The following is a 25,122-nucleotide window of genomic DNA, read 5'->3' as shown; positions in this document are numbered from 1 at the left end:
TTCTTGCAGTGGCTTGTCACGTGCTGGATCTGCATGGGGTAAAGGAGAGGTTTTCCTGATGTCCTGATGGCCAGCAGGACCACTGGCTTTCCTGAGTGGTGTCTTGCTAGCTGCTCCCAAAAGGCTTTTCCTGTCACCAGGGCAGCAGGGTTGGTGTGTGTGTGCACCTGGCCACACTTCTTCCTGTGAGTCCTGCCCTGCTGGCACGCCATGGCAGAGGCACCTGAGCTCTGTCTGACCCCTCACTCTGGCTCCTATGAGAGCTGGGTGCAACTGGCAGCAGCTCTGCAGCCAAGTGCTTGCCAAGATTTTTGCAGCCAAGCTCATTTGTAAGACGCAGATTTGGGAAGAGCATGTGTTGGGCAGTTGCACACACCCAGAGCCGTGGCTCACCTCCCTCAGCAGTTTGTGTTTGCTTTTGTAGGTGGCTGTTGGGATCTTTCAAGAAGCAGCAGCTCATCTGATCCCTTCTGCAGTCAAACCAAAGCAGATGGCTCCCATCTTCCTGGCAGCCCTGGAAGAGAGCCACATGAGGTGAAGGCAAACAGGGCAGCCATTCCCAGGGATGGTGGGCTTCCCACCCCCATGGTGTTCAAATGGACACAAAAACTTTGCACCTAGCTCTGATCTTGCTTTTAGGACAGTTTTTTGGTTTGTGGGCAGGAAGGGGAGAGTAGAGCCTGAGCAGTCATATGACCTCAGCTACAGAGGTCTGGCTCCCTGGTCACCTCTCCAGGTGACACTGTGTGTGCAGCCCTTGCAGTAGGATTCTCCTGGATCTCTCAGGGTTGGGATCACAAGGACTTGACAATCTTTTACTGCCATCAGTCTCCAAGGTTGATTGTGCATAGCCATGCTCCTGCTGCCTTCCTTGCTGATCTCTGCACCCCACTGTCCTTCCTCTGGCTGCCTGGGAAGAGTGCTTTTCACCATGCCCCGGGCACCCTTGGACTTTGCTGGTCCAGAGATGAGTATTTTCCCAATAAAGCCTCACAGGTCTGGGGAGCACCATTGTTTTCCAGAGGTGCCTTACTGCCTTCACACTGGCCCAAGTCCCCAGTGAGGGCCAGTAGTGGCTGCTGTGGTCTGTGCCCAAGGCAGAGTGGGATGGAGCCCCACGTGGGGCTCGCAGAGGAGCCGCCTGTGCCGGCGGCAGTGCTGTGACAGACGCACGTTGCACAGTGTGTGGTGTAATCCAGCCCCAGGACACCGCAGTGCCGCCCTCCCGTCACACACAGCCACTCCTGTGGTGGCCTTTGGTTATCTGTTTTAAAGGATTGATTACTGCAGTGTGCAGTTGGGGCTGGGGCCTTTGGCGTTGCAGGCTGCCCACTGTGCACTGACCTGGCGCATCCCAGAGCCATGGGGGAGCGCAGAGCACGGGGCCCTTCTCACTGGCCGCCTGCAGAGTTAATTTGGGGATGTGGAGATTCCCCCACCAGCACCCAGCACCTCTGCAGCAGCCTGCCCACCGAGGCTCACTCCCTCTCCGGCAGAAGGCTGATTTCTGGATCCTGTCGGTTTTCACTCCATCTCCCAGGAGCCAAGGTCCACAGCCGCGCCTGTGCCTCCCAGACGGGCCGGCAGACGGGAACTTCCTTCCAGCTCCTATAGACAGACATTTTATATACGTTAAAATACGTGTGTATATAAATATGGAAAGCAAGAGCTTGGGAGAGTTTGAGTCTAAATAAACTTGTATGTTTTAGGCTTTTAAAATGCTAATGTTGAATTTCAGGGGATGGGGGACGGCAAGGGGATTGTTGGACTGAGGACCAAGACAGCTGATGAGCTTGGATCAGTGCCTTTACAATTCAAGGAAAAATGGGATAGTTTGGGAAGGAAAAAGGGATTTTCTTGTTTTTGTTTTTAGTAGAAAATAAAAGAAGCTGCCTTCTTATTTGCCTCCCTCCCCCAGCGTCAGAGCAGCAAGCGACTGGTGTTGTATGCATAAGCTATTCCTTTGTGCAACATCTAAATGGTTAATTGTGTTTGAGGAAGATGTACGGGCGAATGGAGGGACCACCCAGCAAGAGACAGACAAGAAAGAGCGATCTCTGAAATGTTTAACCAGAGAGAGAGCAAAGTTGTTTAAAAATATTTAATTTACAACATTCCACACTGCTGATTATAAATCGGCCGTCCAAAAACACTGCTGCGTGCGGGGAGGGATCCAGGCAGCATGAAACAAATTCTTGTGATTGTTTTTCCTATCTTCCTCCCTCCTTTCCTTGGGGAGTTTAACCCTGTGGCAGGATGCGGGTTGCCCCAGGCAGGGAGGGCAGCCCTGTTCCCCAGGACTGTGGTCTCCAGTGCGAACACCTGCGCCTGGGGCCGGGGTGCATCCGCCTGCTGGCGCTGGGAGAGTTGGAGGGGATGGTGAGGAGCAACCAACCGGCTACACTGGCAGCAGTGATGGGTGTGATGGTCAGTGGGTAATGGCCTCTGATCTCCACCCCAGAGTTCCACAAAGCATCCAGCTGTGTTCCCAAGGAAAGCCACGAATCCCCCGGTGATGGGTTGAGAGACTTGAGGAGGCAAACCTGGCCAGTCTGTGCCATCCTTGAGACGTTGCTCGCCATGGTGATGATGGTGCCTGCTCTTGGGGTTGGCAACTCAGCCGTGTCACCCATCCATTTCCAGCGGCGCCAGGAAGGACCCAGGCCCTCACAGGGTCATTGAGCAACAGCAACATCTTCCCCTGCTTGGGCCTTTCTGCAAAAGGGGTGGTTGGTGCCGGATGCCGGGAAGAAGGGATTTGGCCGCGCTCTGCTTGCAGCCACTGCTGATGCACAGCTGGCTGTGACGCACCCTGCTGCCCCAGCCATGCTCCCTCCGTGCAAGGGGCTGGGATTGCTCTCTGAGTCCAGTCTGCTCTGAATGGTGGCCAGACCATCCACCCCATCACCTGGGGTTCACTCTTCAATGCTCTCACCATGATGTTCTTTCCAGTCTTCATAGCCCCTATTCTTCCTCTACTAAGAGACTTCTGGGAGAAGACACTCCTGGGAATGGCCCTGGGAGACCAGGCAGTGTGCACATGGTGGAGGTTTGCCCCTTATTCCTCAGCCCTGTCATCATCCATCCTCATGGATGTTGCCTGTGGGGTTGGAGAGCCACCGTGCCAGTCGGGTGCAGGGGAAGGGATGAGAGGCACAGCCCCTGGCTGGTGACCCCACTCCACAGAGAGGATCGGAGTGGAGCTGAGGGGCGGGAGGGGTGCAAGAGGAACCAGGATCCAAAAGCAGTGGCTGCTCTCATTATAGATCCCTCCTTGGCATCCTCTTGTAGATCCCACCTTGGAGAGCAGAAGCCAGGGTGCTTTCACACGTCTGTTGCCCCAGGATCCCTGGCCACAGAGCTCATGGGCCCAGTCACCAGGGAGGGCAGGGATATCGCCTGTTCATGGCAAGAATGGGGCACCGGGAGAACTGCAGGGCCCTTTGCCGGGGATTGCCACCCATTTCCTAACCCCTCACCAGCCAGGAAGCCTCGCTGGCCACCTGGACACTTCCTCGCGTGCAGCGAGGGCCTGTGACAGCCCGAGGAGCCGGGGTGGGTTTGGCTGCTTGCCCCGGTGGCGAGCTCGGCTCTCAGTGGCTGCGCCGCTCCGGGCCCTGCCAGCCCCAGCCGGTGCCGGGAGCGAGAGCGGAGACAAAAGAGCTTGTGTCCGCCTGCCAGCAGCCGGCCCCGCCGAGCGGCCGCCCGCCCAATTAAACCGTGCCCGCTTCCCATGCGGCAGGGGCGCCCGGCGGGCTCGCTGGCCCCCTCCCACCACCCACCGGCCCCAGGGGACCACCACCCTGTGGGGCCTCCCCTGCCTCCCCGCAGGCGCCGGCGCTTCCGCAGCCCTTGTCCAGTATGAATGCGCTGCCTTGGTCCCCAGCGAGGGCACCTCCACCGGCCCGTGATGGGGATGGCTCGCCCCGATCCCGAACATCTCCTGTTCCCCAGGCTTTTCTCGCACCTCGGGGCTCGCAGCACCCGCCAGCGCAAGCGATGGAGTGCTGAGCATCCCTCCCTGCTCCTGCTGCCTCCAAGGAAGGGTTGGATCAGGATGAGACCTGGCAGCAACAAACTGCCGCGGCGGGAGCATCCCCACACCCCGTCCCGACCCACGGGCCGGTGTCACATCCACTTAGTTGGCTCCGAAAATCCCTTGCCCTGACACCTTGTTAAATACCCACCAGGGGTCACAGTTCCTGGGATTCTTTTTCCTGCTTTTCCTTTACCCGCTGAGACGTTTCGGTTGGCAGGAGCTCTCCCCCCGCTATTAGGTATCTTTCGGGGAACAAGAAACCTAGATCACTTACAAATTAATTTGGAGTTAAACCTACAGAAAATGAGAAACATGCTGCTTTGCAGGAGAGAGTGCTTGGCCAGCGATCAAGAAAAATACATCCAAACCGCCCGATGAGGCAGCTCGGCCGCGGCCGGGGATGGGGGCTACGCACTCAAGGTAGCCGGCAGCTGTATTCGGGTGCACCTTAATGCAGCTGAGGCCTTCCCTCCCAGTTAAAAAGGAGAAAAGGGAATACCAGCTTCCCAGCCTGGGGGGGAACGTGGGGAAGGCTGGCATAGGGTGCAGCACTGCAGCATGGGGGGTCTGCCTGCTCCAGCACCTTTGCCAGCAGGATGAGGACCAGCCACCCCATGGTGTATGGAGACCTTTGCACCAGCGTTTCCCCATCGCTGCATCCCTGGGGCCACAGCAGCTTGTGCCAGGGCTGGTTCCCGAGAAGGGGTAGGATGCCACGTCCCCTCATCCCACAGCGCCTTGTGTCAGCCCTCTGGCCAGCAAGGTGCCGCTGGCCAAGGGAATGCGGAGCGGTGCGAAGGATCCCGAGCCCTTTGGCAGGCGGGTGGGAGCAGCCCCCGGTGCCAGGCGCTCCCGAGGGTCACGGGTGCGCGTTTGGCCGCCACCGCGCATTGTGTCTGCTGCGCGAGCGGCTGCGCCGGGAGGGGGCCGTGCGGGGGAGGCCGGGGCGGCGGAAGAGCAGTGATAAGATAAAAGGTCTGCTTTCCCATGCCGAGGAGCCGGGGGGGGGAACGCGGGGCGAGCGGCGAGGCCACCCAGGTTTCAAGCACTCGGCCTCGGCGCCTGACCCCGGCACATTCAGAGAGCACTTCCTAAATTTGTCTCCTGTGTTCCTGACTCACAAGCAATTTCCTCACCCATAAAACGGCGTCGGCATGAAAGGACTGGCCGGGACACCAATTACTTGTCACCGTTTTACCACCCCGCTGCTCACCAGTTTGCAGCCCCCGGCAGTGCCTGGCCAGGATCTCCCCCCTCCTCGTGAAGCCCCTCTGCCCATGGGGACGCGGCAGCCGGGGTGCCCTGTGCCCAAAGGTTCAGCGCAGCAGAGGGATCCCCAATGCCCGGCACCTGACAATGCCCCCAGGCAGAACCATGCAGCCTCTCCAGTGCTCCTGGGCATCCTGAAGGAATCACCCCGCCCAGCCTGCAATCAGGGGGACGTTAAGCATCCCCAGGCCCCTCAAGCCTGTACAGGTGTCATCCCTGTGCTGGCATTGGTAATAAAGATGCTTCTATGTGTCTGCATAGGAGGAAGCAAGGCTCCATCATCACAACTGTGGTGGCACCATGAGCACAGCCAATGGCCCTGACACAAAGCCCATGACCCACGCTGGCACAGGGCACTGTCATTTGGGTGTCTCTGTGCCCTGCCTTGTCCCTGTTCCCTGTGCCTCTGTGCCACCTCAGCTGCCTGTCCCTGGTCCCCAGTGCCGTGCCCGGTGCTGTCACATCCCCAGCTGCTCCCGCGCTCAGGGGATGTGGAGGGGGCAGACTGGTGCAGAAGGGCACGGAGCTGTGGAGGTCCCGGAAGGGTCTGAGCGCAGCCAGGACTCCTGGGGAGCCCTCATCTGCCTCCTGGGCGTGGGGAGATGTTGTGCAGCTGCGCCTGCAGCCCGACCTTCCCCAACAGCAGTTACCCACTGTCCCTGTGGAAAATCGCTCCAGCTCTGTGCCGGCACAGGGCGAGGTTTGCCCAGGGCCTGGCGAGCGCCACGGCGGCTGCTAAACGGGTTTTATGGTGGGATTTAGAGACTTTTCTGCTGGGTAATTGATTTGCCCAGGCAGTAAAAGATCAAGGCAGGGGCTCAGACGGTGGCTCCCCGCATCTGCCCACCGAGCAGGCCAGGGCACGGGTGGCTCGGGGCACGGCCGGGGCTGGCAATGCCCGGTGCCACGATGCACAGCGTGGGGTGCCACGGCCCCACAGCGATGGCACGGGTGCTACGGGGCCGTCCAGGAGCTCCCTTGCAGCACACCCCCGCTCCTGCATCCTCGCATCCCCCTCCCCAACCCCACCACAAAACAGCCCCCAAAGGAGACAAAAGGGGCTGTTTGGGGACCTGCCACCTGCTAGTCCCCATCCTACAATACCGCAGTAAAGAGGCACCAAACAAAGGCCTTAAAATCCTAAAGGGGCCCATTCATTAGGGTGACAAAGGGGGAAAGAACTACATTATCATAATTAATCCCGGTGCTGGCGGTGGGTGGCAGGGCTCTCTGTCTTCCAAGGTGGTGTGGGGACGGCCGGTGTCACCACGTCCACACACTATTGTGCGCCGTGGCCTTGCGGGGCTTAGGCGGGTTTTAAGCTCTGTAAACACCACAGGACCCCCGCCACGGCTACCAGGGATGCCGTCCTTCCCCCCGGCCCCTCCCCAGCCCCGGCTGTTTGTCTTCTTGCTGCAGACCCCCCTAAAATCCCAGGGCTGGGATGGGTCCACTGTGCCCCCTCGGTGCACCTGCTCCCAAGACCGCTGGGGAGTAGGGAAGAACTTGGAGCCCCAGGTCCTGCTGGTGGTGCTGGGATGGGGGCTCGCTGTCTGTATTCCATGTTGTATTTCCCATGGAGAGTTACTCCAGGTGCGATGTGCCAAGGACTGCTCAGGCATTCCCTGGCCGCGGAAATGGGGCTTTATCTCTTCCCTATCTTATCCTTATCTGGGGGGATGAGGTGGACTCTGACCTGTGGACCAGCTGTTGGTTGTTCCCTGCTGTTTGGGAGGCACAGGGAAACTGAGGGACGGTGTGGCACCCAGAGATGCACGGGCATTTTGAGGGATGTTAGCACCCTATCTCCAATCCCCTCTGTTGGATTCTGCCTCCCTTCTCCATCCCTTGCGACACATCATGCCTTGGGACACACACAGTACTGGCTGAGGAAGCAATGGGGCCGGGGACACACTGACACTCCCTGTCCATCTGTGGGGCCTTCCCTGCGCCCCCAGCTCTCTGTCCAGCTCGACAGGGTCCCAGTGCTGGGTCCTTGTGCAGCCCTGGGGTCCCTGAGAGCCCGTGCCTGGCTGCGGGCCGTGGCCAGCGGGCTGTGCCGGTGCTTGGGAGAGCACCATCTGGTTTCCAGCTAGCTAAAGCCCGGCGCTGGCTCCCGGCAGAGGAGTTGCTGCTGCGGCCGCGGCTGTTTACAGCGTGCTGAGGCTCTGGCATGTCCCTGCCAAGTCCCCTCTGCCTCTCCCCCCGGCCATGGGGCTCTGGGGCTGCATGGTGGCCATGCAAAGCTCAGTTCCACGCCCCAGCCTCTGCCCAGCCTCTGCTTGCCCGGAGGATGCTGCTGCCCGCCGCGGCTGCTGTCCTGGGCTGCCCTTCCTGAGGAGCGCTCGCTGTGGCGGGGCTCCTGCCACGGGGATTTTCACATCCCCTTTGCTCAGCGGGGTGGGACACGCAGTGTGGGGACAGGGTGGGCTCCCCGGACACTCCATCCTCTCTGTGGGTACTCTGTGGGTGCGGTGCCCGGCCCGGCCCAGCTCCCACCGCATCCTGCCGGCTCACCCCGCCATCTCCGGGGGCGAGGGTGGGCAGAGCCCGGGCAGCCGCCGTGCGGGGCTCCCGCAGCCTCCAGTGCCACAGAGACACTGCGCAGGGTGGGGGCTGCGCCGAGCCATTTGCCTTTAATTGAATTTATTTGTTACAACCCCAAACAATGTAAAGCAGGCTTCTCCCAGGCTCCAGCTGCCTGCCTGCCCATTAAAATACCATCTAGAACAGCAAATCCCCCCTCCCGCCTTGATATAAAACAGCCGGTCAGCAAGAAGCGGCAGGAGAAGTCTCCCTGCGTGCGAGCCGAGCCCCTGCTCCCCATCCTGCTCCCCCAGGGCCTGCAGGGCTCCCAGTCCCCTTTCGGGTGGCTCCGGGAGAAACGAGTGCCCTGCAGGGAGACTCAAGGCTCATCTCTGTGGCGCCAGGGCAGGGCAGGCTGAGCCCCGTCCTGCCATTTTCCAGTTGGTTTTTCAATCCTCACTGGCGTGGCAGGATCTGGCCCTGTCACTGGTATTGTCACTCCTGCTGCAAATCTTGGGATCCCCAAACCAGCTGCTCTTCTGCCGAGCCCCATGGCCTCTTGCCTGGAGTGCAAGTCACCACGCTGTGACAGTGCTGCCGGGGCGCACAAGTCCTGGGGGACAGCTGGTCCCTGGGGACTACACTGGCAGTGGGAGGGCAGTGGAACAGGGATGGTATGGAGCAGGCAGGGGTGCCAGGGGTGATCCTGTCCTCATGGTGCTCCTGTGGCACAGCATCCTGGTGCCAGTGTGCCTGCACAAGGATGGGGTCATGGAAGCTGAGTGTTACAAGGTCCTGTAGCACTGGGTGCCCATGTCCTAGGGAAACCCTTGGTACCCTGGGACGGGGCAGTGCCAGCTCACCCCCAGGCCCTGGAAGACACTGAACCATTCTCCATGGGCCATTCCATGACTTTTCTGAGGACATTGATGACATTTCCCAGGGTGCAGGGCGGGGCGGGAGGGCCCCAGGTGGAAACCAACGATGACAGACAGGGAGCCGATGGAGAACGTGGGGAGGGGGAACCATCCCTGCTGGAAAGGAGGACGACAACTTACATTTTAAATATTAAGCTGATAAAAAGCTGCAGCTGCCCAGCGGTAGTGCGGGTCCACGGGGAAGGGGAATGGTGGAGCTGTTAATAGCAATCAGGCTGCAGAAGTGCTGAATAGCCGTTTCCCTTCTGTATTTGGGGACACGCCAGATGCTACAGGCCTATCGCTGGACGAGGGAGAAACCCTTTCCGTGCCGCTGGGGCCCAGGAGAGCTCGGCAGCCGCAGGCTGGGCTGTGGGGCTGTGCCTGGGGGGCATGGAGAAACTGCCCCAGGCACTACTCCCTTTATTTATTGGGGTGCCCCTGTTTTGGTGAGGGGAACACCAGGCTAAGCATCTTTGGGATTGCTCCAAGGTAGTGATGAGGGGATTGCACTTGGGTTGGGTGCTGCTCCGTGTTGGTTGACCAACCTCCCTGGGTGCCCTCAGCAGCTCCTTGGGGCAGCTTTCCTGGTGGGAGCAGCAGCAGGTCTATCCAATAAAGCACTGAGAAAGGAGTGAAATTAGCAGAGAAACAATCCTAATCACCCCACAAATTATGTGCCATTTATCTCTGGCTCTTTTGCACTTCCTGTGCCCCATGGATGGGGTTTTTGTGCCCCTGGCCTCCAATTTTGGGATGTTGGGCTTGGCTCCCCATGGCAGGGGATGGGGCAGTGCTTGTGGATACACCCAAGGAGTGGAATGTCTTCCTGCCCCCCACTGTGGCCTGGGGGAATATCTGGCCTCTAGCTGATACTGGGGGTGGGTGGACACCCTGCTTTTGTGGGGAGGGGAAGAAGGGATAAATACTGTTGGGAAAAGGTATTAATTGGGATGCCTGGTCCTTTGAGGGAGAACATCTGGCCCTTGAAGAAGAGATGCCCATCCCTTGGGATGGCTGTTAGAGAGATGCACGGACTCTGGAAGAACACTGACTACCCCTTGATATGGCTATAAGGGTGCTGCCAAGCCCTTGGGGGGTGGCCACAGTGGGACATCCAGCCTTTAGGAGGGCTGCCTATCTCTTGGGAAGTAGCTGTGGGAAGATGCCTGGCCCTGGAGGAGACACCGGGCCCCTTGGGGTGGCTCTGGGTGGGGGGGTCTGCCCGGCACTGGGGAGAGTGAGCAGACGGGGGAATGTTTGGACCAAGGAGGGTGGCTGGGGGTGGTGCGTCCCCGAGGAGAGGCTATGCGCACAACACCCTGCCCTCGGGACACGCTTCGGAGGGATGCCATTCCTTGGGGCATCTCCAGGGGGCTGCCTACCCTTTGCGGGGCAGCTGAGGAAGAAGGATGTAGGGAACGCTTTACTTAGCCGGGTGCCCATCCTCGGGGGTACAGCTATGGGGGGGCGGTGAGAGGGCTGCGCACCCACCCCGGGGACGCTCACAGGGGGGATGCCCGTCCTGCCCGTGCCCGGGGCTGTCTGTGGGGCGCTGCCGGTGCCGGGGCCGGAGGCGCGGGGCAGCCCCGGCTCGGGCCGTGCCGTGCCCCGGTGCGGCCGCGGCCGCGCTCCCCCCCGCGGCGGGGCCGGTGCGGTGCGGCGCGGGGCGGCGCGGGGGGGAGCGCGGTGTGTGGCCGCCGGCGGCGGGCGCGCCGTTGCTTAGCAGCGGCGATGGGCGCTGCCGCGGCGTCGGCGGCCAATGGGAGCGGCGGCGGCGGCGCGGCCCCGGCGCCCCCCGCCCCCGCCTCCCCTTTAGAGGCGCGGCGGGCGGCCGGCGGCGCACACACAGCCCTCCATCCGCACCGGCACCGGCACGGCCCCGCCGCGCGCATGGGGGCCGCCGCCGCGCTCGGCCCCACATAACGGGGGGTGCCCAGCCCCGCCAGCCGCCCCGCCATGCCGGCCGAGCCCCCCCGCGCCGCGCCGCCGCTCCGCGCCGCCCGCCGCAAGCCGCTGCCCGAGGTGAGTGAGGGGCGAGCATCGCCCGCTCTCGCGGGGGCTGCGGGCCGGGGAGGGCACTTCGGAGAGCGCGGGGGAGCCCGGGGCGGGCCGGGCGGGTGCGGGGACCCCGCGTCCCCCGGCTCGGGGAACCTCCGGCGCTCGCGGTTCCGCTCCGAAGCCGAGTGCGGCGGCCGCGGGCATCCCGCCCCGCTGCGGGTCCCCTTTCCCAGCCGGGGCTCTCCCCTCTCCCCTCTCGGACTGACCCGATCCTCGCCCCTTCCGCAGGGCAGGGCCGTGGGCCAGAGGACCCCGCTGTGGCTGCGGGCCCGCTTTCAGGCGCTGCTCTTCGCCCTGGGCTGCCGGATCCAGCGGCACTGCGGGAAGGTGCTCTTCGTGGGGCTGCTGGTGTTCGGGGCGCTGGCCGTGGGACTACGGGTGGCCTCCATCGAGACCGACATCGAGCACCTCTGGGTGGAAGGTAAGCGCGGCCCTGCGGGCTCGGCCGCCCGTGGGAACGGTCCCGGTCCCGCTCCCGGCCCCGGCTTTGTCCCCCACGCGCGGCGCGGAGTGCGGGACCGGCCGGGAGGCAGGTGACAGCGCGGGAGCGGGGCGGGACGAGGAGGATGAGGATGCCGCCGCCGGGCGTCCCGTCACCGGGGCCGCGGAGGACGGGCCGTGGGTGCCCAGAGCCGGGGTCCCGTCTGCGCGGCCGCTCGGGCTGCGCCGTGCGCGGTGCTGGGTTGAGGAGGGACCCCCACGCGTGTTCCTGCGGGGGTCCCCGCGCGGAGGTGCTGACACGTGCGGCGGGGATGGTGCTGAACACCCCCTTCCCGGTGGGAACAGCCCCCGGGGGCGGCCGCAGCCCCGCACCGGGGCAGAGTTGGCGCCGCGGAGCCGCCAGTCCCGGCACGGGACCCGGGCCCGGGGGGAACGGCAGCGCGGGCAGGGTCAGGCGGGAGCAAATCCCCGTTTCCGAGTGGAAGCGGCTGATCCCCCGCCTTTGTTATTAATAACTCCAGCGTGGATTTTCTCTCCCCGATCCCTGCAGCCCTGCTTCACGGGTCTGGGATTTGCTTTTCCTGCGCCTGCCTTCGGCTTTGGGGGGCCCCCGGGGGGGGGCAGCACCCGGAGTGGCAGCCCCGTCCGCGCGGCGGGGGGATCCCCGGGCGGGGGTCCCCGCGGGGTGCTGTGCAGGGGCAGATGTTGCTCAGCGGAGGGGTGTCAGCCATCTTTGTGCGGGAGCGCTGCCTCCTCCCCCACGCCCCGCTCCCTGTGTGGTCCTCAGCTACTCTTGGATTTGGTTCAACAATAGAAGCAACTTTGCTCTCCCACCCCCTTTTTTTTTTTTTTTTTTTAATTTAAAAAAAAAAAAAGAGCTCTGCGCTCCCTGGCTGCTTGCACACAGATGCACGCACGGACCCCTGCCCAGGAATGCCCGGCTCTCCCACCTGCTCCCCACTCCCCAGGGATGTTTGTGCCCCCTCCCCAGATCTCGGCTCCATCACCCCCTTCCACTGCAACACGTAGCAGAGAAATCCAGTGGTACCTCCTGGTCCAGCCAGCGCCTGAGCTGTGCCTGCTGAAGGAGGGACGTGCTCCCTCCGTGGTTCCCTCACTCTGGGTCGTGGCTCCGGCTCCATTGAATTTTTATTGTGCTTTTGGGGTAGCAAGGAGTCAGCGTTTTGTGGAACCGTGGCCAGGAAAGCGGCTGTGGTTGTTCCTGTTAAGGGGAATGGGACTTGCGGCACATCAGGGTGGAGAGCGGGATGGGGAAGGGGCCAAGCCTGGGGACGGCTGGAAGCGCCCAGAAACCCGGCTTTTCCTGTGCCCCACTGAGCTCCCTGCTCGCCCGGCCGCAGCAGCAACTGCGGCTGCTCTTGGGGGATTTCCCCCACACTGCGGTCTGGCTCTAATGTGGGTGCCGGGGGCCTCTCTCAGGAACCTTCCCTTTCTCGTGGCTTCTCATCTTCTTCGGTGTCAGGAGTTGGATTTAATTTTATTTTTTTTTACTCTGTGGTGAAACGCCGCTGACGTGGGGAGTCCTGCCCTTCCTTCCTGGGCAGTGGGTGCCCTGGGTGTGCACAGAGCCCCCGCTCTGGGTCTGTGCTGCTGCCTGAGGACGGTGTGGGTGCCGGGGGTGCTACTCAGAGCCCCCCTTGTCCTTCCTGGGAGGGCTCCTCCCCCGGCAGTGTGCCCTTGGGGCAGACCCCTCCGTGCCTCGCTCCTGGGTGGCACAGCCCCAGTGTCCTCAGGCGCTGGCACAACCTGCGACCACCAAGGACGATGTGTCTGAGATGGCTTTAGTCCCATGGGGTGGCATGCGTGGGTCAGGATGTGGAAGGAAGGTTTGTGGTGACACTTTCAGTCTCGTGTATCGGCTGTGGGGCTGCCTCCCTTCCCCATAACCATCTGTAGCTCCCTGCCTCACCGCCAGCCTCAGCTTCTGCGTTTTCTGGTGAGATCAAAGCATCTCCTGCATATGGCCAGCCCTGATCACTGCACCCCATCCTGCTGGTGTGGGGATGGGCATTACCAGGGGACAGGAGGGCCTGGGATGCCTCTGGAGAGTGGAACACAATTGCCCAGACTCTGTGGTTGCATCCAGAGCTCTTGAAGCTGCTTTGGGATTTTTCTCAGCCATTACTTTCTCACGTTCCCACGTGTGTGGCAGGGTTGGAGTGTGTGTCCTCCACAGTGAGCCTGGTGCCACTGTGGCAGGCTGGAGCAATGCAGTTCTTGCTCCTTGGCTGGCAAAGTTGGTATCCCATCTGCTTGGTCCCAAGTGTTTGGGATCCCCAGGGTGCTGGGCACCTGAGCTCCTGCCTGCTCTGGGTCTGTGAGGAGATGTTTGTGGGACTGTGGTTCCTGAGGCAGGGCTGTAGGGTGTCTGAGGGGCAGGGTATGTGTGCAGGGAATCCCAGGCCCAACATCCTAGCCCAGTGGGTCCCAGCTCAGGGTCAGGATGGTTTAAGGTTCCAGGAAGCCTCTGGTGACTGCATCCGACCACCTGCCTCTGCCTAGCCAGGCTGGGGGATGCGGGTGGTGATGCTCCAACCCACAAACCACCTTGCCCAGGTGAGGTCCCAGCGCTGCAGGAGCAGAGTGTGACCCTGTGCCAGGCAGTCCCAAATACAGGCTGAGCTCAGCTCTCTGGGAGCCGGGATCCTGCTGAGCAGGGGAGAGAAGGGACCTGCTTCCCATGGGAGCATGATGCTGATGTGCTGTCCCCCTCCTCCCCAAACAGGGGAATAGGGTGGGCAACCCTGCTTTGGGGTCAGCACTTGGGCCATGCTGATGGTATGTCCTCCTGAGCCTCAGCTGTGACCCCGGCCACCTGTGGGACAGCAGAGGGTCCCCTGTCCCAATTCTGGGAATGTTCTTAGACCAGGGGGCTGGCTGAGGGGTCCTTGCGGTGTTCTGGGGTAATGCCTGACCTGTATCCCTGTTTGGGAGATGGAAGGAGGCTGTGTCACCCCATAAATTGGACTCGACTGTGGAAATGTTCAATTAGGCTCCTCCGAAGCAATTAGCCCCTCGGAGGCTTTGCAGTCCCGGCTAGCGGCGAGTGTTGAGTTACCTCTGGACACCTGGCAGCTGTTCCTGGCTCTCCCAGGGCGTCTGTAGGGCCAAGGGGCCGGGAGGCGAGCTCTGGGCAGGCAGAGCCCTGGGTGGTGAATGGGTCTGCCTGATTTATAGCGCTGAGGGCTGGTTCAAAGGAAGGCCGGGTTAATTCCTAACCGGAACAGCCAAGCGCCCCGCGCAGCCGTCGCGCTCTCAAAGAGCTCCTGAGTCTCCCTGGAGAAGACCCTGTCCCTTTCCTGGAGGGGTCATGGACACCCCGAATGTGCTGCTGAGATGAAATAGGACGCATCTTATGGGGGTGAGGGGGATTTGCTCTCTTGTTCTCATCCTGGGGCACAAAGCTGGGACGCCCCCAGCCCTCTTGGCAGTGGCTTCTGTCCTTCCTTGACCTCTGCAGCAGTTCTTGGCACAGGGCATCAGCTCCTCGGCACCCAGGACAGGGCTGGGATGCAGCCTGGAGCTCCCCCCGCGGCGGGCCAGCATGGAGAGGAGGTGCTGGCTGGCTCTGTTTGCCGAGAGAGGGGCACAGGGAATGGGAAAGCCCCAAGAGGAAGCCAAGGACGGGACTGAACGCCCTCAGCGCTGTCTGTGTGGCCTCTCTTCCCGGCCCTGTCCCCACTGCGCTGGGTGGGTCCCGTGGAGGGGTGTGGGGGCTGCAGGGATGCCACAGCCGTTCCTGGGTGGGCACACGGAGAGGTGGGTGGTCTTCTTGCTGAGTGGGTGGGTTTGTGGGGTGGGATGTTTGTGCAGGGGCTGAGAAAGGAGCGGGTGAATTGGGGGGCTCTGTGTGGCTGGTGCTGACAGCTTGGGGGGCTCTGATGGCAGTTTGTCCCCGTGTCTGGGGCAGCAAGGTGCCTGCTGGGATCTGCCCAGAGCTGGCTTCACTACTGTGGGGTGGCTCCTGGACTGCCATGTCCCTGCTCTGTCCCCACATTGGTGTCCTGGGGAAGAGGGTCCCCATTTCTCTTGGGGTGTGGTGACACAGGTATTGCTCTGCAGGAAGGAGAGGGACAGCCCAGGGTGCCTGGGGACTGTCTTGCCTGGCCTGGTGGGATTTTTCCTTCAGCACCCTGCTGTCCTCTCTGTCTGCAGGGTCTGGGTATCTGTGGGGACGCTGTGCCCCCATGCTCGGGGGCTTGGAGGAGTGAGCAGCAGCTGGGGTGTTGCTGCCATGAGGTGTTGAGGTCCCTGTTATCCCAAAAACCTGCCTGCCTGCCTCTCCCCTCTGCTCCCAAGTCCCCTCTGGCTGTGAAAGAACCTTTCTTCTCGAGAAGAGGGGAGGGAAGGAGGCTCCCCCAGTCGCCCCCCACCCACCAGAAGATGGGGTCCAGGCAGTTCACCTTTTATTTATTTATCTTTGGGAGGTGAGCGCAAACCCTCTTGCTCTTCCTTTTCCCTTCCTTGACAGCTTGGTCAGCTTTTTTGGGCTGGAAAATTTTGCTAATTAACCCAAAGAGACTGGAAGACTTTACAGATGGCTGCGGCTTATCTGCCCCTGTCCATTTTGCTTTCCTTTTCAACTTACATATTTTTTTATTTCCTAGAAAGTATTTTTTTCTTTTTTTATGTATATATGTTTTTTTAACTTGGACATATCTACGGACTTAGGGAACGGGCTCTTTTTTTGTGTGTTTTAAATGTTATTTGGCGGCTGGGAGGGGGCAGCGCCAGGGCCCAAGAAGAGGGTTTTATTATCTGCCTCTCCCTCGGGCCTGGAAAAGTGGTCTGAGTTCAAAAAATTCATTTCTTGCCTGAATGAAGCCAGCAATGTGGAAAAATTTCACCATTCAGAGGGGGATGAATGTATGTTTCAACCACACATTAAGTGACATTAGCAAGCAGTGGAGTGCCTAATGTGGCCATTTTTCACAGCAGCCAACAGAGGGGGTGATTAGCATAATTAGTACAGGCAGCCCTATACATATGGAAATGGCAAATGCCTAAATGCCAACACCAGTGGAAATTTATGTCAATGCTGACAGGAGTCTTAGCGGTGAATAGTTCCCAACTGAATCCCCTCTCCCCCCCTCCCCTTTTTTTTCCCCCCTCTCTCTTTTTCGGGGGTCGCGCTGTCCCCTCGGCGCTGGCCGGGGCGGTGCGAGCTCCCGGTGCCCCCCCTCGCCGTGCTGGGAACCGCCGCCCCCCGATTTGGGGTAATAAAGACATTAATTTAGCTTCGCCGTTAAACAAAAGAGTTCGGCCGGGGCCGGCGGCTGGGGAGCTGGCCCCAAACGGGCCCTTTCAGCCCCTCCGCCGCTGGCTTTTTGAAGGCAGCCCCGGCTTCTGCCGCCCCTCTAGGCCGAGCCGGGAGCCCCTTCCGTGGGTTCGGCCGGAGGAGCCGGGGCAGCGCCGAGCCCTCGTCCGCGCCTCGGTGCTGCCGGGGCACCCATCTGCCGGCAGCTGCCCCCCTCGCCTTGCCGGGAGAGCCGCGGGGTGAATGGGGCCGGCAGGACGTGTTTTGACAGGATGGGGCCGCCGGGCTTTTGGCGAGGCTGGCGGTAGCGGCCGGGACAGGTAAAAATGGCTCTTTCAGTGTGCCCTGGGCGAGACTTCCTCCGGAGCAGCATGGGTCCTTTCACTGCCTCCCTAATCCAGCTAATCCGCCCCACAACACTTTGAAGGTGGCCTCCGGCTTGCACGCCGCTCAGCACGGGGAAGCTGCAGCCGAGGGATGCTCGGGGCGGTGCCTCGGGACCCCCTCCCACCGGGATGCGGGCAGTGCCTGAGCTGCGGGATGGTTCTGGCGTCCCTCCGGAGCCCCTGGGGCTCTGATGGCCCAGGGCAGGCATCTCTGCCCGCGGGATGTGCTCGGTCTGGGTGCCTCTTGTAGCAGGGGGTGCTGCAAGGGGGGTTCCCCTTGGGGATGGCTTTTCCCAGGGGATCTCAGCCTGACCTTGTCCTGCTCCCAGCTGTGCCTTTGTGGCGATTCCCAACCCGAGCATTGGGATGTTGTGCTGTAGACAGGGAGCTGCTCATCCAGTCCTGTGCTAGTGGGCCCAGCTGGGGTCAGGGCTGCAGCATCCCCTGGGCACCAGCCCAATCTGCAGCTCAACAATATTTGTTGTCACATCCCGTAGCCCCATTACACAAGTGGACAGGGCCTGATTTTGGGGGCCAAGGGAGAATGTGTACCCAGGAGTGTTCCCTTCCTGTCATCCTATGCTACCCAAGGTGACACCCAAGCGGTGACAATACTGGCAGTGCGTGGGTGCCATCTGCACTGTGGTGGCACTGCTGTTGACCGTGACCTCTACCCAGCCTGATGGGACAAAGTGGTCTTTGCAGCATGTGTTTCCTGGGGAGACTCTGGTACCTCTCTGTGGTCCCCAGCACCTCCCACATCCCTCCCTCGCCCTCAGCCTTGCCAGGCAGGGAGGGCTCAGTGTGGGGCTCGCAGCCTGCCCGCACCCACTGCCCTCCCCGTGCCACCCAGACATGCTGCCCTGGCACGCTCAGCCTGCTGCCTCCCACCCTTGGGTGCTTGGAGACAGGGACAGGGTGCCACGGGGTTTGTTCACCTCCTGCCCTGCCCTGGGACAGCGTGGTGGGAGGTCCCCTTGCTGTCACAACCCGCAGGGTGGCTGCACGGGGGCCAGCCCTGGCCTGGGGGGGCTTTGCAACTGCGCTGTGGGCAGAGGACCTGGCATGGGCTCATCTGACCCCAAACCCTCTGAGATGAGTCTGGGAGGTTCTGGCTGCCCCTGGGGAGATGTGGAATGAGCTGGGATCAGACGCCTCCCAGGACAGCACAGGGGCTGAGGCTCTGTCCTGGCTGCAGCAGCTGAGGGCACGAGTTGGCCCCGCTATGTGAGGCTGAGCTGGCTGCAGTGCCGTGGCTGTGGCTCCTGTGCCAGGAGGGTTTGGGGTGCGGGGGAATGGCTCCGGCAGGGTGGCCGGGAAGGGGGCAGGGAGGCTTCAGCCCTGCTCTGTAATTTTGTGGCGGAGGCTGTAATTACGGAGAGGGCTCCCCCGGCAGATGCGAGGCAGCCGCACACGCAGCCACCCTCCCTGCCGGGGACCCTGTCCCATTCCTAGCATCCACTGTCGCTGCTGGGGCACGGCAGGAGCCTGCTCTGCACCCCAGGTGTTTGGAGAGCAAGTGGCTGTAGGGTCCCAATCCAGGTCCAGCCAGAACTGCTCTGAGGCTGCCCCCACAGCCCCCCAGCAGCGGTACGAAGGAGCAATGCCCAGACCCAGCGAGGATGCTCCAGCCTCGGGGGACTGCCCTGCCCCCAGGCCCTACTGTTGGATTTTGGAGGGAGCTGGGGGTCCAGGGCAGTGAAGCCAAACCCTGCCGGGGAGCAGAGCAGGCTGTTAGTAAGCAGGACCGGACGCCTGATTGGAACCAGAGAGCCCTTTGCATGAAAAAGCCAAGGGCTCCCTTTGTTAATTGGAATAAAAAAAAAAATCCAACAAAAACCCAACACAACAACAACAACAACAACAAAAAGGAGGAATTTGCATACAGTTCCTCATTACCGTGCCCATTGTTGGTATGGGGGTGCCGCAGCCCCCTCCCCGGCCGGCCGGGGGGCTGCGTGCGGCGTGGGGCGTCTCGGCGCTGCCGGGCTGCCCGGCCGGCGGGCGTGCGCCCGTTTGAAGTGTCCTTGGCAGCCCTGTGTGCGCTGCCTTGTCTTTTCATGTTGCTCTTTGGTTAATTAGGGTGTTGGAATTTGAGGCTTCCTCACGGCCTTTGAAGCTTGCTGACGGCTCGCAGTGCCCTGTTCCAAATTAACACTAATTACAAGGGACGGCTTTTTATTTTCTCTCTCTCTCTCCTTTTTTTTTTTTTTTTTTTTATCCCCCTCCTCTTTAATTTTTCGGGGGGCTCGCCCCCACCCCGCGCTTGCAGATGTGCGGCTCCTCCCGCGGCCGTGCGGGGCGGGGATGCCGGCGGGGCAGGGCGGAGCAGGATAGGATGCATCCCCCGGGAGCAGCGGCGCTGCCGGGCACCCCCTCGGCGCTGTGTCCCACCTCCCGCCCGGGCGCGGCGTGGGTGGCACGGCTGAGATGAGAGCAGCTTGGCGCACCTCCCGCCCGACCTCCCAGCCTGCTGGGAACGGCATGGGCGTCCCACTTCCCCCACCGCCGACACCCACCCTCCCCGTGTCCTCGTCCCCTCGCCCTGGGTGCTGCTGTCCCCTCTGACACACACACAAAAGCCGCGGCCGTGTCCCCCCCTCCCTGTCCCTGGCACAACCTCTATCCCAACTGGCATCTGATGGACACCAGCTGCTCCCTGGCCCAGCCAGGAACAATAAAGATGCTTTGCCCTCCCCGTTCCCAAAAAGCAGGGAAAAAAAAAAAAAAAAACCAAAACACCAACCCATATAATAAGTCATTAAAAGGGAAGATTCTGCTCCTTATTTGCGGTCTCGCTCTGGCCTCCTCGGTGCTGGCGGAGGGCCAGGCCCGCCGGGGCCCCCGCCTCTTGCTGAGGGAGCATCCTGGTGCAGATGAATCGTGACCTCCCCTCGCTTTCCTGGGGCTGGGCAGGAGCCTCACCCCTGCCAGCGGCACTGCTTTGGGAAGCATCCCACGCTGGGCATCCTGGGGTACCCCAGTGGGTGGCACTGGGACGGGGGCTGCACCCCAGATGTGCCAGGGCAGGAGGCTGGAGCAGGGCAGCCAAGTGGTGCGCTTGGGAGGGGTGTCAGGATCCACTTCCCACCCTCCTTTGGGCTGTGTTGCCTCCCCTTTGCTGTGCCAGGAGAGATGGGAGCCCCCCATTCGAAGGGGATGGGGACAGCTGTCCCTGCGCTGGTGCTCAGCCATGCGAGAGACCGTGCAGGGTTTGGTCCCAGCCCCAGCCACGCTGGCTGGGAGGGGATTCCTCTTCCATGCCGAGGCTGCCGCAAATGGAGTCGGTGGCTTCAGCTGGAAACCCTGGCCCTGCTGTGCTCGGAGCTCTCCCGCTGCCCAAGAGGGACAGATCCCAAAGCCTTGGCAGGGAAGGGTGATGTCCCCAGCACCACCTCCCTCCCCTGTCCCCTACAGCCGCAGGCACTTTGGGGTGCCTGCTCTCCCTGCGCTCCTTCCCTGCTGCCTTGGGGTGCCATGGAGGAGCTGGGCTGGGCTTGGCTGGGTGCCCCCAGTTTTGCTTCCTGTTTTTGGGCATCTGCAGCACCCACCACAGTGCACGGGTGGAAGTGGACAGGTTAAGTTTTTACTCCACTTCGCCAGCCATCTGTCTGTGGGTTTTTTTCTGGTGAGAGCAAAGCCAACAAGCTGCTTTGGGGCTGGGTAGTGTTGGTGGGAAGGGAGATGCCTGGTCCAGTGTGTCCTGAGGTGGTCCCTGTTTGGATCCCTTGGGTGTGAGCACCCACAGGATGCAGCAATTGGGGAACCTCACACCAAAAGCCCCTGTGAGTGATCACGGCACCACCTGATGCTGCGTGGCCTTGATTCTGCCCATCCCATTCCCTGGACATCCTGATGGGGAGGGCAAATTGGTGGGATGGGGGCTCTGCCTGCCCTGGCACTGACAGGGCACATCGTGGTCCCCTCCACAGCGGGCAGCCGGGTGAGCCAGGAGCTGCGCTACACCAAGGAGAAGCTGGGCGAGGAGTCCGTCTACACGTCCCAGATGTTGATCCAGACCCCGAAGAAGGAGGGTGATAACATTCTGACACAGGAGGCCCTGCAGCTCCACCTCGAGGCGGCCTTGGCCGCCAGCAAGGTTCAAGTCTCCCTGTACGGAAAGTGAGTCGGCTCCAGATGGGGATGGGGACCCCCTCGCTGCTCTGCACATCCCTCTTGCCCTTGCCATGTCCCCTGTGGGATATGCCCGTTCTCAGCGCCTCCTTCTGCCTTTCCAGATCGTGGGATTTGAACAAGATCTGCTACAAGTCAGGTGTCCCCATCATTGAGAATGGCATGATCGAGAGGGTGAGTGCTGGTCATGGGTGGCCAGAGGGAGCCCCTGGGGGTGGCTGCTGACCTGTGGGGTCAGTCCATCAAACAATGGCAGTGGATGGGCTGTGCTGGGGACAGGGCTTGCCAGCCCCAGGTGCTGGGAAGGCACTGCTGGCTGGATGTGGGAAGGCACAGGTTTGGGAAGCCCAGCAAGGGGGGGGGGAGACTGGGGAGTCTGATCCATCCCTGCTGACCCCTCGCATCTCCTCCTACAGATGATAGAGAAGCTGTTCCCCTGTGTGATCCTGACACCGCTGGACTGCTTCTGGGAAGGCTCCAAGCTGCAGGGAGGCTCAGCCTATCTCCCGTGAGTGTGTGTGGGGAACTGTCCTGGGCTGTGGGGAGCCTCGAGTAGGAGCAGGAGCTGGGGATGCTGCCGAGGGGCTGTGCTTGGCCTCCCTTTGCAGCTTGGCTCTGTCTGCTCCACGGTGCTTCAGTGCTGCAGCTTGTCCTGCTCAGCCCCTGGGTTGGTCTCACAACCATTGCTGTCCCGCTGGGTCAACACCCTGGGGACAGGTCCCTGTCCTCTCCTGCCTGGCCTCGGTGGCACAGGTAGGGCTGCACCGCTGCAGGGGGGCTGCAGCCCACAGGCAGGCCCATCCCATCCCATCCCATCCCATCCCATCCCATCCCATCCCTGCCATGCTCTCCCACCAGCCAGGGATGGGGACAGGGGGGACAGTGGCTGTGCCACAGGCAGGTCCCTGAGGCTGCAGGTCCCCTGGCAGCGCTTTGTGGGTGCTGTGATTATGAGGGGGCACCCACACTCGTGAGCTGTGCCCAGGGCACGGAGGGCACACAGTCCCTGGGCTGGGTGGCGAGTGACTCCAGCCAGCTCCTCGCACGGTGGTGGTGGGGCTGGGGACCCCGGCTTGGGCCGGGGAGCCTCCCCCACATTCCTTCTGTTTACGCGTGTGTTTGTCCGGGAGAGCTGGGGCGGCTTGTGCATTGTCAGCAAACGCAGCCCCGTGCTTTCTCATGCTAATGCTGCTCTGAAAGCTGCCCCTTGCCAAATAGATGAAATAGTGGCCTTATTCAGGCTGCTGCGGACGGGAGGAGGGGGAAGGGGCCGCAGCCTCCCCAGCCAGGACTGGGGGGCTGGTTTTGCCCCCCCAAGACCTCAGGTTCTCTCCATCCCAGGCTGGGGAACTGCCAGAGCAGGAGTAAGTGGGGCTGGAGTGGCTGTGCCAGAGGGGATGCTGGTGGCATTGCCTGCCTGGCTTGGGCAGTGTTCTGGGGCTGAGCTCCGTGGCAGGCAGGCTGGCACTGGAGCAGCCACGGGACTCCTCTCTCCCAGCAGCCGAGGGAGCCCGGGCACCCCGGCTGAGCGCGGCCAGCCCAGGGGGACTCGTCCCCCTTTTTAACGCCAAGGGGTGAGCGGGGTGGGAGCTGGGAGAACAAAGAGCAGCAATCTATGGAAAGACAAAAGGATTTGCCCTGGCTCAGTGAAGCAAGCGAAAGCAGATAAAAGGGGCTCTCTTTGGAAGCAGCAGCAGCTCCGGTTGGTATGTGGGAATCTCGAGCGGCCGGCTCTGGCCCAGCCAGCCTTCATGAATTATTAGGCTGTGTTTCTCCCCAGAGCCCACACTTGCTCGGGGCTTTTCTTCCCCTCTTTGGAGCGCTGGGCTGGGTTATTGGCTTTTTTGTGTGTCCTTTCTGTCTTAAAAAAGAAGCTGAGTGAGGCTGGAAGCTGGCCCCCAGCTCCCCAGGCTGGGGTGGAGGGAGCAGAGCATCTGCAGGCAATGGGAAAAACCCTTTTCCTGGGTACCCAAGTCCCCTGCAGTCCTGCTGGACCTCCAAGAACCTACTCCATGCCCAGCTAGTATTGTGCTGAGTCCCCAGGACCTCTGCTGAGCCCCAAACTCTCCAGCTTGGGGGAAAATGGCAGGAAGGGCTGTAAGGGATGCCGGGAGTATTGCCTGCCTGCTCCCCTCTATCAAGATGTTAGCCCACGGGCAGTAATCGGCCTGACTGCTCACACAAAGCGGGGCCAGGCAGCAGGGCCGGCTCCCCCCGCTTTGTCCCGGACTAACAGGATCAGGCACGCTACTTGACTCGGGGCACGGCCCGCTGTGGCGCACAGGGCACGGGGGATTCCCAGGAGGGGGTAAGGGACGTGCTGGGGTCTGAGCTCGGCTGCATCCCCGCATCCTGCCCGGGAGGGCATCCGCAGCACCCCTGGCATGGGCTGGCAGGGGTGATGGTGGTACTGCCTGTGGGTTTTGGCATCCCCCATGACCCCAGTGCTGCTTTCTGCCCAGGGGCCGCCCAGACATCCAGTGGAGCAACCTGGACCCTCTGCAGCTGATGGAGGAGCTGGGGCAGTTCACATCCCTGGAAGGCTTCAAAGAGCTGCTAGACAAGGCAGAGGTGGGACAGGCTTACATGGAGCGGCCCTGCCTGGACCCCCGGGACCCCCAGTGTCCCTCCAGTGCCCCCAACAAGCAGAGCCAGCAGGTGGGTCACAGTCCATGAGGACCAGGATTGGGTGTGGGAGTGCTCTCATGCCTGCCCCACAATCCTGACACCTCCCCTCCACAGAGCCCCGACATCCCGGCCGAGCTCTCGGGGGGCTGCCACGGCTTCTCCAGGAAGTTCATGCGCTGGCAGCAGGAGCTGATTTTAGGTGGCACGACCAAAGACTCCCAGGGCAAGCTGCTACGGTAAGAGCTGCTGTGGTGTGGGCATCCCCAGGCACAGGGCAGGACGCCTGCCCTGGCTGCAGGAGGGGCTGTGGGGCTGTCTCAGAGGCTGCTGAGTGTGTGGGGCCAGAGAGCAAGGCAGAGCAAGGAGGCAGGATGCCTGGGTCCTCTCCTGGCTGTCTGTGGTGGGGATGGGTGCCGTGGGGTGGGGGATGGACCCATTCCTGCATCCTGGGGCGCTGCAGCCGGTCCCAGCGAGGTGCGTGCCTGTCCCCCAGCGCCGAGGCCCTGCAGACCATGTTCCTCCTCATGAGCCCCCGGCAGCTCTATGAGCACTTCAAGGATGACTACGAGATCCATGATATCAGCTGGAGCGAGGAGAAGGCAGGAGCCATCCTGGAGGCCTGGCAGAGGAAATTCGTGGAGGTGAGCACTGGGAACAGCCCCCACATGGGGCTGGGCAGGGGTGAGCCTGTGCATGGCATCCCTCTGTGCCCAGGTTTTCATGTGGCCACGGGTTCTGGCACTACTCTCTTTTAGTCCAGCGCATCCCTAGGGAGTGTCAGTGATGATGCTGACACCCTGAGTGGCTCTGGGGTGGGTGTACTGTAGAGCAGGGGGCTCCTCACTCCTCTAATGGGATGCACCTCTGGCAGCTGGCACAGGACTCCATCCCTCCCAACGCCACACAGAGTGTCCATGCTTTCTCCACCACCACACTCAACGACATCATGAAGTCCTTCTCTGACGTCAGCGTCATCCGGGTGGCTGGGGGCTACCTCCTCATGGTATGTGTGCCCCCTCTCTCTGTCCTCTGCCATCCCTCCATCTCCCCCAAGGCCCCTGCTAACCCACTGTGCTCTTGCAGCTGGCCTACGCCTGTGTCACCATGCTGCGGTGGGACTGCTCCAAGTCCCAAGGGGCTGTGGGCCTGGCTGGGGTCCTGCTTGTGGCTCTCTCCGTCGCCTCTGGCCTGGGGCTTTGCTCACTGCTGGGCATCTCCTTCAATGCAGCCACCACCCAGGTATGTGCTGGGGGAAGAGCTGGGTACTGTGAGGTGGGTGGGACCCTGAGTCCCCTCTCAGGTGGTGACCATGTCCCTCTGCTCATGCCAACTGCTCTGTGGCAGGTCCTGCCCTTCCTGGCCCTCGGCATTGGGGTGGATGACATGTTCCTCTTGGCTCACGCCTTCACCGAGACGAGCCAGCACATCCCCTTCAAGGTGAGC

The 25,122-nt window shown here is 61.8% G+C and overlaps 1 protein-coding gene across 1 annotated transcript in view; it reads left to right on the top strand.

Annotated features, from left to right (window-relative positions):
- Window positions 1-10,485: 10,485 nt before the first annotated feature.
- PTCH2 (patched 2) overlaps window positions 10,486-25,122 on the top strand; it is a 21,348-nt gene continuing 6,711 nt past the window's right edge. Inside the window, 13 exon segments of the mRNA XM_064719440.1 lie at window positions 10,486-10,555; window positions 10,558-10,679; window positions 10,681-10,776; window positions 11,041-11,233; window positions 20,850-21,039; window positions 21,156-21,225; window positions 21,468-21,559; window positions 23,514-23,709; window positions 23,794-23,915; window positions 24,173-24,320; window positions 24,551-24,682; window positions 24,763-24,918; window positions 25,024-25,116. Coding sequence (XP_064575510.1) covers window positions 10,486-10,555; window positions 10,558-10,679; window positions 10,681-10,776; window positions 11,041-11,233; window positions 20,850-21,039; window positions 21,156-21,225; window positions 21,468-21,559; window positions 23,514-23,709; window positions 23,794-23,915; window positions 24,173-24,320; window positions 24,551-24,682; window positions 24,763-24,918; window positions 25,024-25,116 — 1,680 coding nt within the window.

Source organism: Zonotrichia leucophrys, chromosome 8 (genome assembly GCF_028769735.1).
Source record: "Zonotrichia leucophrys gambelii isolate GWCS_2022_RI chromosome 8, RI_Zleu_2.0, whole genome shotgun sequence".
Lineage (NCBI taxonomy): Eukaryota > Metazoa > Chordata > Aves > Passeriformes > Passerellidae > Zonotrichia > Zonotrichia leucophrys.
Note: the sequence above shows the minus strand (reverse complement) of the source record. Positions and strands in the feature narration are given on the sequence as shown.